This window comes from Coptis chinensis, chromosome 5 (assembly GCF_015680905.1).
Source record: "Coptis chinensis isolate HL-2020 chromosome 5, ASM1568090v1, whole genome shotgun sequence".
Classification (NCBI taxonomy): Eukaryota; Viridiplantae; Streptophyta; class Magnoliopsida; order Ranunculales; family Ranunculaceae; genus Coptis; species Coptis chinensis.
In genome coordinates this window covers 59,675,505-59,696,461 of record NC_141460.1, presented here as the reverse complement: position 1 = coordinate 59,696,461, position 20,957 = coordinate 59,675,505, and the positions used below count along the sequence as shown (strand labels likewise).

Sequence of the window (20,957 nt, the reverse complement as noted above, 5' to 3'; positions counted from 1 at the left end):
CATCTCCTACCCATCTTTGCTTCGGTGGCTTTTGCAATGCCTTTCTCCAAACCTTCTTTTATTCTAGTACTACTCTTGGAAACCTTTACTTCTTTTTTCCTTCCTTTAGTTTGTGAGATATTGGGATTCATAAGAAAAACTTGAGAGGCATCAATTGCAACTTGTGACTTCTCATTGACAGTGCATGAATCAACAACTGAAATCTTGCTCTGGTCGTTAGTCTTCTTTATTCTTGAGCTCCAATGATAGTTATTGTAATCTTTTTAACATCAATTGATAAGTCTCATCTGTTTCAGCTGCTTCATAATCCAATTGATTAGCAGCCATCTGAAATTGGGTAAGTTTCAGTAGCTCAGAACTCTCATGACTACTTACTAGTTCACTGTCATACTCAGCTCTATATTTGTTAGCCCCTTTCATCCACCTTTCAAAAATAAAGTGATTAGGTATCTCTATATCACAACACTAAAAAACCTTTATGAGGTGTCTACAAGGTATCCTTAGAAACTTAAAAGGTTTGCATTCACAGTTACCTTCTTTTGTGGCTGGGTTGAACTTCACCTCCCACTCACGTTGATCACCTTTCACTTGAGACTTGTAAGTGTAGGTCATGTAGTTATCATTACCCTTTTCATCATCATACAGGACATACTCAGCTTGAGCTTTCTCACATTCTTTCGTGAACCTATCATAGGCATTCCTCATATACACTTTTTGATGCACTCTTCAAGAGAAAGGCATTACTATCGACAATCGATCCAAGTCTTGATGAGTATAGTCCTCTTTTTTTTTTTTTTCTCTTTCAACAATTCTACTCAAATACCTATCATTGTTTAACACAAACTCTCTAAGAGTTGTAGTTAAACGAAAAAATTATTGTAAAAAGAATTCATTCATTCAAACACAGGTATATTATTACCACTATAGAAAGTGTCCAAATGATAAACCGGTGCCCATTTATCTCGAATCTTGTATATTCCTTAGTGCCATTCATTATCCTCCAACTCATATGTAGACATCAATTCTTCCCACCTCATTTCAAAACCGTTAAGAATATAAGTTTCCCAAATACACATTTTGATAGCTTTTTTGAAAGATGACCTCTTGAAATAAACATGTGGAAGTTTTTTTGAGAATTTCTTCCTAATGTGCCATAGGCAAAATCTATGTGGTGTATTTGGGAATACATTCACAGCAATCGTCGTCATAGCTCTGTCTTGATCTGTGATGATTGAAGATGGGGCACGCCCGCCCATAGCTGCAAGCCAGGTCTCAATAAACCACTGAAAAGAATTTTTTGTCACATCCAAAAGTAGTGCATAACCAAACTGGATTGACTGCATATGGTGGTTAACTCCAGTAAACGGAGCAAATGGCATTTCATATACATTCTTGCGATATGTGGTGTCAAAGAAAAGCACGTCACCAAAATACTGAAACTGCATATGTGACCAACCATCTACCTAGAAAAAATTTAATGCTCGTGCTTCGCTATCCATTTGTATTGCATAGAAAAAATTAGGATCTTTTATACACTTCTTCTTAAAAAAATATTAAGCACTGCAGTAGCATCGCCTTTGATAGGTTTTTTGTGTTCCTTCAAGGGGCCCAAATGGTTCCAACAATCTCTGTCAAAAAAACCATTTTGTAATCCGTCAAGTATATTAGCAATTTTATTGACCGGTATGTCTTCATCACGAAATGAGTCAATCAACGTCTTAGCTGTAGCCGGTAAATTTTTGCAAACAGGCATGCACATTCTTTTCTCCGGACTAACTAGGTTGTGATTGCACGCACTAATATACTTCACCACTTTCCACAATCCACTGTCATGTTTTGTCACTCTTATTATTGTAGGACACCCACATTTCACCGTATTCGTATTTCTCTTCTTCCTTTTCACTTCTTTCTTGGACTCCTCATCTGTCATTTTTTTTTCTCGTACATTGTAAGTCCCAAATCACTCGCAAGTCATTTGACATGTACTCACTGTAGGAACCGTTATTTCAAAATGTAAATTTCTACAAACCGTGAAAACCATGCACAGCGGAATTAATGGGGTTCACGATTTTGATTGGAAAACATACTTGTAGATCAGCTGTGATAACTCTGAGAATCCTAGATCAGTAACCTCTTGATCTTCTGTTGTATTCCTATGCACAGAGTGGACGTTGTGTGGGCAACGATCTTCCAACCTCTTCTTTCTCTCTTGGCCTCTTTATCTCTCTCAACCTTAGAACTGAATTTTGGATCTGTTTTTGCTTGAGTGATGTCTGAGAAAAATGGCCAGAAAAAGAGGTTTCTTTTTATAAGCTACAACAGGGACCATGAGGAGAAATCAGGGTTGGGCCTCCTGACGGGCTTGGGCTTCCCATGTTTGCCCAGAACACACAGCCCAAGTCCATCAACAAATAGCTTATTCCACTAAAGGTCATTGTTGCACTACCGCCCTAATCCCAAATTATGTGTCAGCGTTTATGGGCTCCATATTATATGCTTGTTGATCTCCCCGTGTTTAAGATATCGAATGCCCGTTGATTAAGTCAAGTTACTGACAACTACATCAATCAACTTCTTATGTCCTTGAGTAGTACCACTCAACCTCATTGTCATGTCGGAATAAATCCACCTGCAGGGTTTACATGACAATCCTTATGAGTTCCTCAAGGGGACATCATCAACCCGACTTCCTGCGGGTCACGGATTCCTTCTATAATCAACAGCACACCTTACATACAATGTCATTACCTAATCCATCGAGTTTGTTGATTCACAAATGAATCTTACTCATTGATGATTTAAAGCAATGTACAATGCACGTAAGTGCCCGTTATTATATCCGGATTAAGAGGACAAGCATCCATAATAACAGAGGTGTTTATTCTCTTATATAGTCAGTATAAAGAAAAATAACCTCACTTGATCCTGTTCAATACACACAAAGTGTACTAGTGTAATCCTATAGTCAAGATAGACTAATACCAAATTATACTACAACCTTGCCAATGGTTTGTCCAAATTCATCTAGGTTGTGATCATTTACTTATACTTTATAAGGTACTGATGATATGATCTTCTGTGTGTCCCCACACACCATATCATCTACAACATAAAGTATTAGACACATGCATATAACTAATAACATATATAATATGCATAACATTTGCCCATATGATTCTCATTCAAAATATAAAGAATTAGAGTTAATACAAAATTAATGCTTTTAGTATATAACCCTATCACTCACTTCATCTAAATAAGGAATCCTTTTTTGCGTACTTCGAGTAACGACACTAAATCCCAATGCTTTGCCATAGTCTATATAAAATTGTTCGCAACTTCCAGACTTATAAAACTCATCCCAAAACACAGTGACTTGACATTCTCTACTATTTCTATTTCATCTGGAGTTGGAAAAGAAGAAGAGCCGGCCTCATTTTCATGTTCCTCGATAGTCCAGTATGAAATAGGTCATCCATTGATTTTACAAAAAACATATTTGATAATCAATTCAAAGTTAGAGAAGGTATGGTAAGCTATCAAAAAACACATAGAAAAAGAATTATTTTGTATACTTCATCTTGGAAATAAAGTAGCTATATGTATTTGTTCCTAGGATAAAAAATCTAAAAAAAGCAATGCGAGTTTCTTCAAATTGATTGTATGCAAAAATCATAAGAAAATAAATGTTTGCTCACCTGATTCATTGAACATTAGCATCGATTCCAGCTCTCTTAACTAATTAAGAGAAGGGGAAGGAGGGGGGAGATATATTTTAGAGATTAGAAGAATAATAATAAAATAGATAGGAGTTAGGGTTGCTGGAGAATATGGGTGAAGGATTGATAAAATGAGGTGAAGTGGAGAGAGTTTAGAGAAGAAGTGGTCGGTAGAGAATAAAGAATTCCATCGATCTGTTCTTTTTTTTTTTGGTTTATTTGGTTAGTCAAATTACCATTTTAGCCTCCTTAGTTTGTTTGTATTTAGTGAGAAAGAATGGGTGTATCCTGTCCACTCATTCCAAGGAAATTAACGGACCAGATTTGGAGTGTGTATAGTAGGATGTGGGTATTAAGGTAGTGGTGTGTGTGTATATATATATATATATATATATATATATATATATATATATATAAGCCACGCCAATTAGAGCCACTCCCAAAACGTACAAAAGCTATACCTCATCCTACTGGTTGAATTAAGGGCTGATATTTTGTAGATATTGTTCCGGCCCACACAATTATGGCCCAATAAAAGCCCAATTCAATACAAGTCCATGCTCAAAACGTACCTACAATAAAGCCCATGCTCGGAGCCCATAAAACCCATAATCAAATCCCAATTTATAGCCTGCCTACCTACACAACACAAAGTCTATTAAACACGTGTCTTGAACATTTGCAAAGAAAGTTGTTTGACCGAATCAAACAACGTCTACAACTTCATCCACATTCAAGATTCGTTCACAAAACTTCCATTCACTTCAAGTCGTGTGACAGTTCTCCAACTTCATCCCATGATTGGAATATTGGAGAACAAGCAAGAAACTGATCATCAATCCTACCTATAAAATCCAACATTCATCAATCTCCATAACTACACCATCAAGACTTGATCCCAAGTAATATATTTGGGTATGTAGGCAACTTCATACTGAAGCCTAGTCTTAACTCTCCCTAATGCAACAACTATCTCTATCACAATCTCTTCCGAAAAGAACACTTACAACCCAACTAGTGTGTTTTGGCAGATCTTGTTGAAACATATTTGGCATCGTCTGTACTCCTACCCTCAACCACAAAAAAGTTACGTTAATGGCTTCACCAATAACAAACAACGGTGAATGCTTTCCTTCTGCCGCTTAAGTTCAGCACTCAACTTTTGCAATTGGAAATTCACTTTCCAAGTCCAATGGTTCTCAGCCATCTGCGACTGAGAGAGTAGGTATTCATATTACAAATCCAACAACTTAGGTCGACCGTCGCCTCCGACAAATGGGGAACAAGAACAAAAATCTGAAGAAACAATTGCGTCGACTTCTCGAAGATGATTTAGGATTAACGACCCAAACATCTAAAAATCCAAAAAGGGTTTAGGATCATTTAGACTCTGATGCATCTCTATCAAAACATAAAAGCACTTGCTCACGCTCCAAGAGAAATCGTGCGAGTCAATTAAGGAAGTTTGCTCGCAAACAAAACTACAAAATGGATGGGCAATTCCGACGACCCATAGTTTTGAGTGTGATCGTGAGTGAATTTAGAAACTCTTCTCCTAACTTTGCGACTGATCACTTGTTGGTGTAGAAAGTGGGGTTTGGGGTTTTGAAGTTGTTCATCTTAGATCTAATGTGAGTAGAATTATGATGGAGAAAACTCAAACTTTTCTTTGCTTTTCACTTGTTTTTTGTAAGACTTTGGTTTTTGAAGATGTAGAAAACTAGTTATTGTGGTATTGATGATTAAAACATGAAAACAAGAGTTGTTTTAGGTTAAGAAACATGAAGATTAGGTAAGAAAAAATGTAGATTGGTTAGTAAGTTAAACTCATTTGATTGATTCAAATGAGTATAACCAACTTTGGTTGGTTTAATGAATGATTAAGAAGATGTTTTGAAGAACTATTATTATGAAAAGTAAGATTAAACACTTTGAATGGAAGAAAACCAACTTAAATCACTAAAACTTGAAGCTTTAAATCAATGAAAATGGAAAACAATGAATTAAAAGTAAATAAAAACAATTAACTAATTATGATCTCCTACTCCTACTTAATTGCACTACTCCTAACTAAACTACCCTAACCAACATACCTATTTTGTGGGCATCTCTACACTTATATATGTGTAGAGATGTACATAATTGACCCTCTCATATCTTATCTTATCCAGCAATAAACCTAATCTAGAAGCTTCTTGTGCCTTCTTTGAGTGGATAGGGTCAAGCCTTTTGGGCCCAAGCCCATATCTTTGGGAATTTGATCATTTGGCCTTTTGAGGCTTTTGTACTTAGTCATTGTCTTGCAAAAGGTTGAGTCTTTGGAGTGTTTTATGAGTTTTTGAGTTTTCATACACTTAAGTTGACTTTGACTTTGACCGCTAACTTTTTGGCACTTTTTTCCATTTGTTCCATGAGGTCCCTTTTAGGCCCCTTTTGGCTCTAGAACATGTCTTTTGAGATATTTGGTCCATAATAGGCTTGTATCATGAAAAAACGATAAGAACATGAGTTTTCTATATTATTGATCATATAATTTGCCTAAATTGAAGCATTCTAAGAGGATAAAAACACATATTTGGGGACTGATCAACTACCCCAAAACAGCATTTTTCTTGTCTTCAAGCAAAGATGAGAAATCACTACAAAAAAAAGAACTTATAGTCTCGCTTTTACCATAAAGTGACACAATATGGCCTAATGTGTCACTTTAGATGGGAAGTAGAAGTGGAAGAGGTATGTTGTGTCACTTTTACAGCTGTTGTGTCACTTTTCTATAACGTGACACACAAAAAAAAATTATGTGTCACTTCTAAAATAATCGAGACTAAATATTGATGAAAGTTTTCCCCCATTAAACAAAAGTGACACAAGAATTTTCTTTCAACAAACAGAAAAAAAAAAACATAAGTGACACATGAATTTGGGTGGGTACTTGGAATTGAAAATTTTGATTCTCACGAAAAGAACCGCCAAACTTAAAACTTCTATTGGGCATGGACAATTAACAAAAGAGCCCTCACACTCTCAATCTCTTCCCTCTATACCTCACGCTCTCAATCTCTTTCCTCCCTCACCTCTCAATCTCTTCCCTCTATCGCTCATATACTCAAAATATTCCCTTTTTCTATCACTCACACTCACCAACCATCAACGACAAGGTATCCATAAATTTTGTTCTTTTTTTAGGCTTTAAGTTGTGAAAACAAAACTTCTTCTTTCCTCATTAATGTTTTAACCCATTGATGTTTATGCTGCAGTTTGGGGGTTTTATGGTTGTTTCTTTTATCAACAATATTTAACCTATTAAAAGGCAAGACTTTTATTAGTTTAATTTTATTGTTACCTTTTTTGTTTACACATACTGGGTTGATTTTTTTTTTCTTCTTTACTTTAATTCACACTCTCTAGAAACTTTGAAACATTATTAATCATTAATATAACATATAATCAGTTTGTGGTAGTGTAAATTGTACGTCTGTAACTTTAGTATTGTGGTTTGATGCTTTATAATGTTAGCTGCGTTGATGCTTTATCAGTTTGTGCTAAATTTCTTGTTGAACTACATTGAATTAGTGAAACTGAATTTCGGATAGTTCATTCTTGTTTGAAGTGTTGTTGTTGTTTTCCTTGGAATTTTGTTTTAATCTATGTATCTAGTATATAGGCAGGACATTCTTTGCCTTTAGTTGTCAACCTTGAGTATATCTTTTTGTCCCTTTTGCTATTTTCTATTTGTCCTATGTTATATAAAGATGTTAGGCGAGTACTTACATGTCATGGCTAAGAAGAATTATATGTTTGTGATTTTTCTGAAATTTTTGGTGTTTTAGGATTTCAAGATCTTTGCTAATTTGGAATGGACAAGTCTTGGATGTCCAAGCTTAGAAATTCGAATGAATACATTGAAGGGGTTAAAAGTCTTCTTAGTTTTGTAAAGGATGAAGAAAGTTATATGTGCTGCCCATGCAAAGACCGTGGGAATCTCCATGAGTTAACTAAGAAGGAAGTCAGAAATCATCTTTTTAGACATGGTATCGACAAAACTTATGTTCTCTAGAGATATCATGGAGAAAGGCATCTCACTTCTGATTTTTCAAGTGTTCATACACATGAGAACACCCATCAACCGTACAATACGGAGACCCACCTCAATGAAACCCCCTTGATGCTACAAACATGAAGGAAATGGCAGAGGCTGTAGATAAACAATATAAGGCTAATCCTGAGAAATTTCAAGAACTTCTTGAAGATGCTGAGACTCCTTTATCTGCTATTGTAACGTTGTTTAATTTGAAAGCGAAAGGTGGTTGGACTGACACAAGTTTTACAAATTTGTTGAAAGCCTTAGGAGAGATGCTTCCAGAAGGTAATTTGATGCCTTCTAGCATGCACGCAGTCAAAAAGACTTTGTCAATTTATGGGATGAAATATGAAAAAATACATGTTTGTCCCAATGATTGTATACTTTACAGGGGTGATGAGAATAAGAATAGAACTATTTGCCCAACTTGTGGAGTATCAAGATACAAGGAAAACAAAAAAGGGACCGACCAAACTAAAGGTGTTCCGGCTAAAGTTTTGTGGTACTTTCCACCTATTGCAAGATTTAAAAAGATGTTTCAGTCTGTGGAAACAGCGAAGTTATTGACATGGTATGCTAATGAGCGATTGGTGGATGAAAAACTGAGTCATCCAATAGACTCTCAAGCTTGGAAGTTGGTAGACAATAGGTGGCCTGAGTTTGGTGCTGAATCGAGAAATCTCCGCCTTGCACTTTCAGCAGACGGAGTCAACCCATATAATAATCTTAGCAGTAAGTACAGTTTATGGCATGTGATGTTGGTAACTTACAACCTCCCTCCTTGGCTCTACATGAATAGAAAGTTCATGATGTTAACAATGCTGATATCAGGTCCAAAACAACCTGGAAAAGACATTGACGTTTACTTAGCTCCCTTAATTGATGATTTAATTACTTTATGGAATTTAGGGGCAGAGGTTTTTGATGCCTACAAGCAGGAGTCATTTCTACTGAGAGATGTATTGCTATGGATGATCAATGATCTTCCAGCCTATGGTAATCTTTATGGGTGTATTGTTAAAGGCTAATTTGCTTGTCCAGTTTTTGCTGAAGACACATCTTCATATAGGTTGAAACATTGTGGAAAAAATGTCTACACATCCACTGGAAGATTTTTGTCTCGGCATCACCCATATCGGAAGCAACAAAAAGCCTTTAACGGTGAGTAGGAGTTGAGGGAGGCACCTGAATGACTAAATGGTCAACAAGTACGAAGCAAAGTTGAAGGGATCAAAGCCTCATGGAGGAAAAAGAAGTCAACACAAGAAGTCGATAAAGGTGATAATGGTGTTACGAAATGCTGGAACAAGAAATCCATCTTTTTTAATCTTCCATATTGGGAATACTCCCCTCTCCCACATAACTTCGACGTCATGCACACCGAGAAGAATGTATGCGTTAGTGTGATTGGTACTCTACTCAACATTCCAAATAACACAAAGAACCACCTTAAGAATCATCTTGACCTGCAGGAGATGGGTTTAAGGATGGAGTTGGCCCCAAAGGTTGGTGAAAAGTGAACATACTTACCTCCAGCGTGTTACACATTATCTAAAGCTGAATAAACTAGAGTATGGAAAACCTTGCACGAGTTGAAAGTCCCCAAAGGATACTCTTCAAATTTCAAGCCCCTTGTTTCAATGCAAGATCTGAAATTACATAGGTTGAAGTCACATGTTGATGCAGCAACTACTTCTTGTGGCAATTCAATCTGTCTTGCCAAGTCATGTGAGAGATGCAATTATTAGATTATGTCGATTCTTCAAAGATCTTTGCGCGAAAGTAGTAGATGTGAACTGACTACCTAAAATTCATAATGATATCGTGATCACATTATGTTTGTTGGAAAAGTATTTCCCACCATCATTTTTCGATATCATGGTTCACTTACCAATTCATCTTGTTAGAGAGGTTAAAGTTGGTGGTCCTGTTTTCTTCCGATGGATGTATGCATTTGAGAGGTACATTGATTCCTTATCTGGTCATTGCTACTATGAATGAAACTTACGCACAATTTATCACTTAATTCTTTTGCAACTGTTTAGGTACATGAGGGTGTTAAAGAGTTATGTCCAAAACCCAACTAGACCGAAAGCTTGTATAGCTGAAAACTATATCGCTGAACAAGCAATTGAATTTATGAATGAATTCTTACCTAGGTTAGATGCAGTAGGAGTTCCTACCTCATTGGAAATTATTACCACTGATCTGGTAGAAAATGGGAAGCATCTATTAGGTGATGAACTCATTGCACCTGATAGCAAAGCCTTGGAGCAAGCACATCACTATGTCTTGCAAAACACAAGAGGTTTCAACCTTATATTGAGTAAGGATTTTTAGTTCCTTAATTAAACAAATAATATATTGATAGCTAACAATGTGATTTCGTAATGATATATGATAGGGAGCACATGAACTACCTAACGGAACACAATCCCTGCAAGGCCAGAAAACTGACATGGTTACAAGAAGAGCATAATCGCTCTTTTAATGATTGGCTCAAAAGAAGGGTATATGATTACCTGAATGTCTTTTATGTATTGTATGCCTCAAAGAAATTTGACTAACCTTCTCAAACAATATAGGTTTTACATGAGCGGGGCATGGCTAATAACAATGTGTCAGAAGTTTTGAGGTGGATTTCTACGGGACCATTGCCACATGTTTTGAAATATTGTACTTATGTAATTAAATGTCAGTGCTTTTGCACAAGCGAACATGATGCTTCACGAGTTAATCAAAACAATGGAGTGAGTTTGATGGCGACAACCCCCCAAGTTTCAAGTTCAATGGATCAAAACCCTGTATGTTCCAGCATGGGGTTTTACGGTGTAATTGATGAAATATGGTTGCTAAACTATACTAATTTCAAGGTTTCAATGTTCAAGTGTGATTGGGTTGACAGTAAGAATGGCATCAAGATAGATGATATGGGTTTCACTTTGGTTGATCTTAATAGAGTTGGCCATAAGTCTGATTCCTTTATTTTAGCATCTCAAGCAAAGCCAGTTTTCTATGTAGCTGATCAACTAGATCCGGATTGGTCAGTTGTTGAAGAGTCTTCTCTAAAGATGTATCACGATGACGATGACAACCTTATTGAGGGCAACATAGAAGAAAACACTTGTGTCGAAGAATTGCCAAATATCGAATCTTTTGATGGAACTGATGAGTCTCAGTCAGCTTACATGCGAGTAGATTGTGAGGAGGGGATTTGGGTTGACAACAATAAATCTTGAGTTTCATTGTTTACTAGTACTCCATTATAACAAAAGCTTTGACTTTTGCTTGACTAATTAATTACTTAATTATGTTATCATTTTCATATGTATGATAGTTCTACATACTCATTTTTCCATACTCGATTAGTTTTGTTGGTTTTTCATTAGTTACATAAATACTCATTGTTTTGCTTGATTTTCATTGCTTGCATACTCATTTTCATTGGTTTGATGATGATAGGTAAGTTTAAGTCATGCTTTTCTTTTTATTATTTGTTAGAAATATCATTCTTACTAACATTATGTACTAATGTGTCTGCATTTGTAACAATTTTTTATGGATCCAGAAAGGGATATTCAATCACCTAAGAAAAGAAAGAGGAGACATAAAATGAAGAAATATGCCAATGACGTTGAGCCTAACGTTAGAGGCCAAACAGTTAAACATGATTTAAATAAGGGTTGGAACGGTGTGAAAGTTGAAGTTGAGTGATGAACACGGTGTGCCAATAAATACAAAGTGCAAAACGACTTTGCTAGTTAGGCAGGAACTCAAGTGAAAGCTAATGTTCCGCTTCCTGAATGGCCAACTTGGCCAAAAGTGGATAAGAGAATAAAAGATGATGTATGGGAGGGTTTACTGGTAATTAATGTTTAAACTTTCCTCTCTTTATAGTTTAAAATGTTTTGTGTTCTCTTACTTGTAAGTCAAAGTTTGACGACATTTTATTTGTAGGCAAGGTTCATTATAGATCCGAAATTTAGGAAGGCAGCTTTAAAACAATGTGGTAAAATATGGAGGAAGTTTAAGAATTATCTGACAAGGGAGTTTATTAGACCTTTCATAGACGAACCTGAAGAGCTAGTAAAAGCACTTGAAATGTATCCCGATATCAAGAAACCAGATTGGGAAACGTTTGTGAGGATGAGGTTATCAGCAGAATTCCAGGTATATGTGTTCTACAATCTTTTTTTTTTTTTTCCCAAGTGAGTTTATATATTATTAAATAATCAAAAGAGGAGACTGTTTGCCGCACTCCTCTTAAACATCAAAAGAAATTGTAATCTAGGGCGAGAGGGCCTATATTCGACGAGTTTTTTGTTTCTCACTAGATTTAGGAAGCTTAGTTCGTGGAGTGGAACCTATCTTTTTAGAATTGAATATGGTGAGTTATTTTTCAATCCGTCGAAAATTGATGTATACACACTTATAAGACATTAGAACAGGACTTCTAGTGATTCACATGTAGAGCATGCATTTTTATTTTATTTTTGCGTCTCAAATGATTTCATTGTAAGTTATAGCACATGAGACCATACTTGTGAGAACCGGGACCGTTGGTCTTAGGATGACAATTAATCCACACGTTCGAGTGCCCCATTTTCAAATTTTCATTGAGGAAAAGAGTTAACAATAGCCCTTGAGCAGAAAATTTATACATGATAGTTTATAAAGTCACCTGAAGTAATGAAGTGCTTATGCCTAATGAATTGAGCAAATGCATCATCTGTTGTACCTGCTTTCAATAGGATTTGTTGGCCAATATAATAATATATGACTAACTAGTACTTTTTCTTATGGAACCATTAGGAGTTTAGTAAGGTTCAACTAGCAAGAAGGATGAAGAACGTATACAAGCATCGACTAGGGAAAGTCAAGTTATACTGGCCTTGAAGATAACCTAGTAGTAAATTTTTATTAGTTTCTTATATCATTTTTATTAAAATATATGTATACAGTAACTAGTTTATTATTATCTAATTATTTGGTTTTGATTGAACATAGAAAGCAGCAGGGATACCCATTGAAGAAATTGACAGATCTCAGTTTTGGATGTTAGCTCGACAAGATAAAAACGGAGAATATGTAGATGATTCTTTGAGGGAGATATCTGGAAAGATAGTAAGTTTCGGTTTAATATTTAAGTCCATAGTTTTATATACCAGCATATATATCAAGGTTCTATATCATTTTCTTTGATTATATTGTAAGTAGTGATTAACATGATCGAGCAAGAATCACAAAATAACCACCCAAGAGTAGGGGCTACCTCTCTTGGAGTAATGCTTTTTCAACTTTTTATTGTTCAATTGTCTATAAGGATGAGCTGGAAAAAAAAAAAAAAAAAAAAAAAAAAAAAAAAAAAAAAAAACTTTGATTACAGAAGGAAGCAATGATATACTTACAATGGCCTTGGGAACTCCGGAACAAAGTGGTCGTGTTAGGGGGGCTAGTATGTACTACACTCCAACTACATACTTCAATCTCCCTAGACGTGGATCAAGGAAACATACTCAGAAGTTGGAAGAAGAGAATCAAACACTGAAAGTAGCAGTAATATAGTTGCTTAAACAAGCATCATCGAGTGGCTCACCACTGAATGAAACCATAATTGAGCTTCTTAGGCAACAAGGAATGGACATGCCACAGCCATCGAAAAATGTGGTGTCTAATAGTGCTAAGAGTGATAACGGAGAGTGCGTAATACTGACTTCTGATGCACATAGATCATGTGGAAAACAGGTAGCAATTTTCTATTCCTTATTTGGTGTTCCTAATTTTATACGTTTATTGATAACACTCTTTTTTCATTGACTTTAAAATAGACTGTGGTATCTTCAAAACCAAATGCAAAGAAACGGATTGTGGCAACTCAAAACCAAAAGGCAAAAATAGTTGATAAAAGGAAAGGCATTCTCACATCTTCAACACTTAAATCTAAAGATGGAAAGGTATATGTTTGTCAATAATCCAACTTAAGTGATAAATAACCTATGCAACTAACAAATCCCTTATAAGCTTTCATTTTCTTGTGTGTTATAGACCCAACGTTGTAAGTTAGCGTTGCAGTCTATAGATAACATTGTTGTTGAAGGTAATCTTTGTCCAAGGAATGGGACAGAAGAATCTCTTCACAACGTGCCTTTAGGGGAGTCAAATGTGTGTCTCTATCAATACAGCTATATGTCATGATGCTCCTCTCCCCATTCCAAATGACAATGTTGGGCTAATTTATGTTAAAGATGCTATCAATTCATTTATAGCTTGGCCTAAGGAATAGTTATACTCGAGGATGATGATGTACCTTGTAGAAACAATAATATTTTTACATTCATATAGTATTGCAATATAATGAGCATTCTTTTACTTTATTTTATTAACTTCATCTTTATAGGAAGAAGATGATTCACTTGATTATGTCGGTAATAATAGTCAGTGTTCAAGTTTTGCAAAATCTATGAAAAAACGGATGGGAAATAATGTGGTTATAACTGTTCCAATGATTGGAACTTTGTTTGCGGATGAGACTGATGCTATAAGAGTCTCAAGGGGTGAGTTGTTAGATGTTTGTCACAAGAGAGAATTAAATGTCAGTTGCATCATAACATACATCAGATACTTGTATGCAACCTATTTGGTCGAGCAAAGTACGGGTTCGGAAATCCAACAGGTTTTAATCGCCATACAAAGGAAGATGATAAGAGTCGATACATCCTGTCCTTGGCAAAGGAACATGGCGACAAAGCTCTTGTAATTCCTTACAACCCAGGGTAAGTGCTCTACATATTTATTTGTTAGACATTATTTGACTTCGGTACAAATAATAAAATATATTAACGTAATTTGTTTTTTCACTGGATTGGTTGTAGAGGGCATTGGGTTTTGATCGTCATTGACTTAGCAGAAATGCAAGTCTATTGAATTGGTTGGATTTGTTAGGAAAGAGGCCAGATCCAACTTTTAAATTTGAGTTGAACACGTAAAGTATCTCTCTCTCTTTTTTTTTTTTTCCCCTCTGTGTATATATTTTATTTTCCTTGATGATAATTTCTTGTGATTTTTAGAGCAATTAAAACATCAAACTTGTATTGTGGAAAGAGAAGGTTAAACCCGAACCCAAATTGGGAGTATATGACGGTAAGCATGTTATTTATGCAATGAAGATGCAAAGTTTGTTACTCTTACCATTTGTTTATATGACATTTCTATGACATTTGTCCACAATGCCCACAACAAGGAGACGGAATTGTAGGTGGTTATTATGTGATGAGTTTTATGCGACACTTTTTTGCTGATACCGGTCAATCCTCAAATGCAAGGTGAAAAAAAAGGTTATACACAAATATATAAATATATTTTTTTTTTTGCTCAGTAAGTAAAAGTTCTATTAAAAAAGAAAGAGAAAAACAAAAGAATGGGATGGAAGTTTAATTTTCCTAAGAAACCGCCCAAATACATGCTCATAGATTACATTAGGTTCTAAGATCCATTGGTATTTAGTTTGACCTTATCCTCAAAATGAGTATTGTTCCTCACCATACTTGCAACTAGACCTGAGTTCCAAACTTGTTAGCTTCAGTAAAGGGCTCCAATTCTTTGACAATTTGATGGCTTCATTGAATCCGGCATGTGATAGGTTGCTGAATATTGAAAATTATTGCAACATACCAAGTCCATAGATTAACAGATCGAGAAGTGACATTGTCATAGAAGATGCTTTAAAGATTCATCAGTTGACTTGCATAGTCTACAAGAAAAAGCAATGCTAACACTGATTTCTGAATTCTATCATCTGTGGCAGCGCAACCATACACTAATAAATATGAGGTTCCCTACCTAGTTTTCTTACACTAACTTACTTTTTCTCGAAACAGGTTATGGAGTTGGCAAGCATAAAGACATACAAAACCAAAGAAATAGATAAGATCCGGCTCAAGTGTATCGATTTCATCCAAGGATTTCTTCCTTTATAAAGGTATACCTAGGATTTCAATTTGCATAGTTGAGAATATTTCATATTAAGGCTTAGTGACAATACAGTTAATTTAATGTGCATTTTAGTTTTAGGTTTAGTGACTACCTGTTTCTTCATCAGACCATCATCAATGTGAATTGATTCATGCATTTTTGTCTGATCATGCACTTGGGTAGGTGGAGTTTTTTAGTTGATGATTCATTTCTCACTTCATCACATATCATTTGCAATTAACTTGCATAGTTTTCAGTACGTTAATGCTTGTCGAGTGTTACTTGTAGATGGTGATAGGAATACTAGTTTTGCAGTTTCCTGTTTTAGTGAAGTTTCAACAGAGCTTTCGTACATGTTCAGTGTGAAGTTCATGCTAAGTCACATTGGTCACACACATTACCTAGGTTCTTGTTCACAATGTAATGTATAATGGCTACTAGAGTTTGAGAATATTTTTTGTGATAGGTTTAGTTTAGAGGTGTAATAAGACACTAGCTATGTTTGACTATATTTCTACTAGCTTGTCGAAATATAGAATATATAATTCCTATTTTTCGTTGTCTTGGTTATCTTCTTTGTTGGGGATGAGTTCACCTATATCAAATTAGATGTTAATAGTTCTCTTTGTGAGGGGGAGTTCTCTTTCATTTTTTAAAAATCTACTTCTACTGTTTTTCATGGCAGGGGAGTTTCTAGTTTTCTCTTTCAAGTCAGTTGAAGTATGACTTGTGAAAATGTTTTTTTTTGTGACGTGCATGCTTTAAATCTGTTCAGCATCGTTCAAGTTTGTGCTTCTAGACAGCAGAGTCTTTCAAAAACAGGACAGGATATGTCGGAGTTGATTCTGGACTGGAATCAGGCCACCAACCTGTAAGGGAAAATAGCCATGGGTCAGTTGATAACAGGGAGTATATATCATGAAAGAAGGAAAGTACTAGAAGACTCACCACGGGTTTGGAAGGCGAGATGATTAAGAGTTAAATCGGAAGGAAAGTCTGCGGATAGAAAGTTCCGAGATACGTATAGCAGATAGTGATGCCACACCTTGTCTGAGGTGGTGATACGGAGGACAAAGGATTGCTTCTTAGGGTGTACGCAAAAGGACTGATACCCTACACTGACATCTTTGGTACTTGTCTTTATATAGTATTGAGAGATGATATCGCGATTGGAAATCTTGGGTTCTCCTGTCATATTGTAAGAGTTAGCGGCATACATAATTCTCCAAAAGGTCCCTATGCCTTGGCAAGGAAGGATGTTGAAATGGTTGCACACCTCGACGTATAATAGGGTGAGGGGAAGTCGCAGACCAGCAATGATTTGACCTATGGTAACAACAAGATACCCCGGCCTACGAGAAACCAGATGAGGGTAGTGGGCAATTGAGAGCACATGTTCTAGTAGTATATCGGCCAGAACCCCATAGACAGCCCTAATTGAGTCCAAATTAGGTCTACAGCAGCGAGAAAGGGGCGGTAATAAGGGTGTGAGGCACCCAGAGCTGGAGTGGGTCGCAGCCGGGGCTAGAGGAGGTGGGGACGCTATCCTATGAGACCGGGAAGATGATGAGTCACCGGATTCAGATTCCGACAATGGAAAAAGGAGATGAACAGACTCGAGGGAGGGGAAAAACTCAAGAACAGCTATCAAACAAAAGAAAATGTACCAAGACAAAGGAGAGAAGGAGATGATGATCCGGAGGGGAGAGTCCAAGGAAGAAGAAAGTCACCGGAGAGAGCACTGGAGAACACGCAGTCAAAAAGCAAACAGAAAAGGAATAGCTAACCAGGTAAAGGGAAAGCAGGGAGAGAGTGGAAAATAAAATGAAGAAGGAAGAAGAAGGAGCGGGATTTAAATAGGGGAAGGACAAAATAGGAAATTCAGTAAGGTGTCGTTAGGTGGTCCAGCCGGAAAATGACACGTGGAAGCACGAAAAACAAAGAGTTGTTGAAGATGCTAGTGATGATTGCACTTAACATGACACGCATACCGATGCATAGGAAAACCAAATGCAGAAGGAAGGGGGCGGCGGCAGTTCTCAACCCCGGGCTAATTAGATGACCGCGGAGTCGAGAAGGGGCATTTGTAGGGGCCTAAGAAGAGTAAGGAGACTTTGTTAGCGGTGAGCTGTTGGGGAAGCAACATAACAGGGAAGTCAAGGAGTAAGGGAACATTGCCACGGATACCTAAACCGTGGACGTGGCAGGTGTACGGGAAGAAGGGAGACCGACCGATGAGAAGACAGGTGGATGGCTGGGACGAAGGCTGCAAGGGGTATAAAGAGAAAGAGATATGAAGGAAAAGGGGGGTCCGAAATTCCATTAGAGAGAGGAGGGCATACTGTGAAGAGTGTATAGAGAAGAGTAAGGAAAGTGTGACACCACACTATAAATGTCTTTATGCAATAAACTATTCAACTTATTCTCAACCTTTAGAAAATAAACGGTCTAGCTATAACTTACTTACTAAGAAGAGATATACATGTAATTCATGGTTAAATGAGCTTATTATTATTCCCAATAGAAGTTTCTTCAGGATAACCAAACATGCATAAAGCACATACAATCTTTCTAATGTGAGCTTCTTGCTCCCAACATCAGTTACTCACATTGGTGGAGTACTACAAACCTACCAAGTGGTCGGAAAATGCTTTCTAATGTGAGCTTCTGGCTCCCAACATTAGATATATATGATACGTAATATTTCTTTATTATCATTTTCAAGTTTCAATGTGGTACCCACATATATGCGTATATCCTTGAAACTTAGCAAGTTCTTCTCGAATTGCTTGAATATAACTCATTCTATACATGAGTTTGGGTATTATTTGCTAACAAGAGGTGGGCTTGTCTAGAGCCTTCAAATGCAAGTGCTAGCCCAACTATAGTTGACACTTTATTTGTGTCAATCTTGAAGTTACAAAACTTCATATATGCCACAATATGAAGAATGCCTTATACATTCAATCACATATATCTATTGTCACCAAGTACGGTACGGGTTTAAAACGTTGTATTTGAAAAAAAAAAAAAAAAAAAAAAAAAAAAAAAAAAAAAAACTTAGTTCGTGTTTTAAACGGAATGTCTCAGGAAAAAAAAAAATGTGGGACATAAAAAATGGGTTTAAAACGTATAATACGTAAAAGAAACGGTAAAAAACAATGATAAATAATACGATAGATAAGGAGTTTGATTTTTTATAAGAGTGGAAAAAAGCATAGGCACAGAAAATAAAAATAATAATAATACAAATGAAAGAAAATTCAAATACATGAAAGTATCAAATTATCAATTACTCATCCAAATACTAGAAGTTTTAGATTAAATACCAAAACACGACCCTAAATAAGCTACTACTAATTACCAACCATAATTGCATAATCATGTACTACAAATAAGTGAATAACTTTAAAATTTTCAAGTATTAATAGCCCAAAACAAAATAGAACTGTCTCAATAAGTCAATCTAACGCCCACTCTTCAAAAAGGTAAACTCCGAAACCCTTTTTCTTCTCCCGTTTTCTTTTAGGAAAAAAAAAGTTTTAATAAAGTTTTAATAAAGCTTTAAACGGGAGATTTTGAAAATCTCGGGTTTTAAATGTTTTTTAAGTTTAAAACGTTTAAACCGTGATATTTTGAAAAATTCGGGTTTTAAATTGATATAAGACGTCTTACCAATTTAACAGGTTTTAAACGCGTTTTTTTGAATAAAACGCCGAACTTTGTGACAATGCATATATCCCACAATGTGTTGATATCTCCTGTCAGGCCTAACCTTAGCCAAGTATTGCCCTTATTGTGGATCTCTCACCCAAACTCAATATTATGCACCATACCAGGGCCTCATTTATGGTGGTGCTATAAGGAATGAGAGTTCATAATTGGAGTGTAGCTTCTTCTTTTTTTTACTTTTTTTTCTTTTTCTTCTTTTTTTTTTTTTGATAATCTTTTGAAGTGTAGCTTTTTTGCTACTTGTTGTGGGATTAATTACAATTCGGTCCACTCACCCCAATAATCTCCACCTTGGACCGACATTGGGCAAGTGCAAATGTCATTAAGCACCTCTAGCTATAATTTGAGTCACATGTATCACGATACCACCAAATATCACTTATTGTGACTCATATGTAAATTAGCATAAAGAAAGTAACTACAGTGTCACATTAACAGTAATGTAACCATTTTTATATGATTAACACATGAAACAATGTGAATTAACGTTATAATCTCACATATATAACAATGTGATTCTAATGCAGGGCGTGGTGGAGAAACTTAAAATTTTCAATCGAATCAGTTGAACGTCACAAATAACGTTACCTGGAACTCGATGAACTTCCTTCAAATCAATTAAAATTCACAAAGAACTTACTTGAAAATCGAAAGGCATCCAAGACTTGTTGATTCCACTAATTGAATACCAACTACCAAGATATGGGAGATAAACAAGAGAAATTACTTCTCTAAACAAATTTTCATTAATCAATAAGTTAATTTTCGTATTACAACTTAGAGCCATATTTATAGACTTCCAAACACTTCAAATTGGAAATTGAAACATCCATAAAAATCCTAAATTGATATATACTGTGTGATAATTTTTCCTAATCTAGAAACACAAATATTTTGTTGATAATCAAAGAACAATGAGAAGTATTGGATCAAGAAGAAGAAGAGATGTAGAAGATGATGAGTTGAACCACGTTCTTTAATGGCTGCCTACGTATCATGTGAATAGGAATCAAACTCAAAGCGTAGTTCAACTATTCTATTTATAAGAATAGATGAGGTTTCCCAATTAGTGTTTAACTAGGAAACCGCCTCTTGTTAAGTATCATCTTGATCAATAGATGAGGTTTCCCAATTAGTGTTTAACTAGGAAACCGTCTCTTGTTAAGTCTCATCTTGACTGTTCTAGAAGCCCCATATTTCCCAAGTCAAATAGGTCTCTTTTATTGACTTAAACAACAGAAAAACATGTTTAGGTTCGGAGTAGTAGTTAAAGCTCCGAGTCTAGTAGTTGAGCTTCGGATTTGGAGTTCATAGTTAGGAGTTGGCTATACGAACCTACTTACTCCAACTAGTTCCAAAGCCTACGAACCTGCTTCGAACCTAGTAGTTGAGTTCCAGATTTGAAGTTCATAGTTAGGAATTGGTTCTCCGAGCCTACTATTCCGGCCAACCAG

The 20,957-nt window shown here is 36.0% G+C and overlaps 1 protein-coding gene across 1 annotated transcript; it reads right to left on the bottom strand.

The window, feature by feature from the left end:
- Positions 1 to 980: 980 nt before the first annotated feature.
- Positions 981 to 1,930, bottom strand: LOC147498169 (protein FAR1-RELATED SEQUENCE 5-like). Its single transcript, XM_086563158.1, has 2 exons — positions 1,535 to 1,930; positions 981 to 1,439 (listed from the first exon to the last, which is right to left on the bottom strand). The coding sequence occupies exons 1-2, from the start codon at positions 1,928 to 1,930 to the stop codon at positions 981 to 983; spliced, it is 855 nt and encodes a 284-aa protein (XP_086419284.1).
- Between the last annotated feature and the right edge of the window lie 19,027 nt (positions 1,931 to 20,957).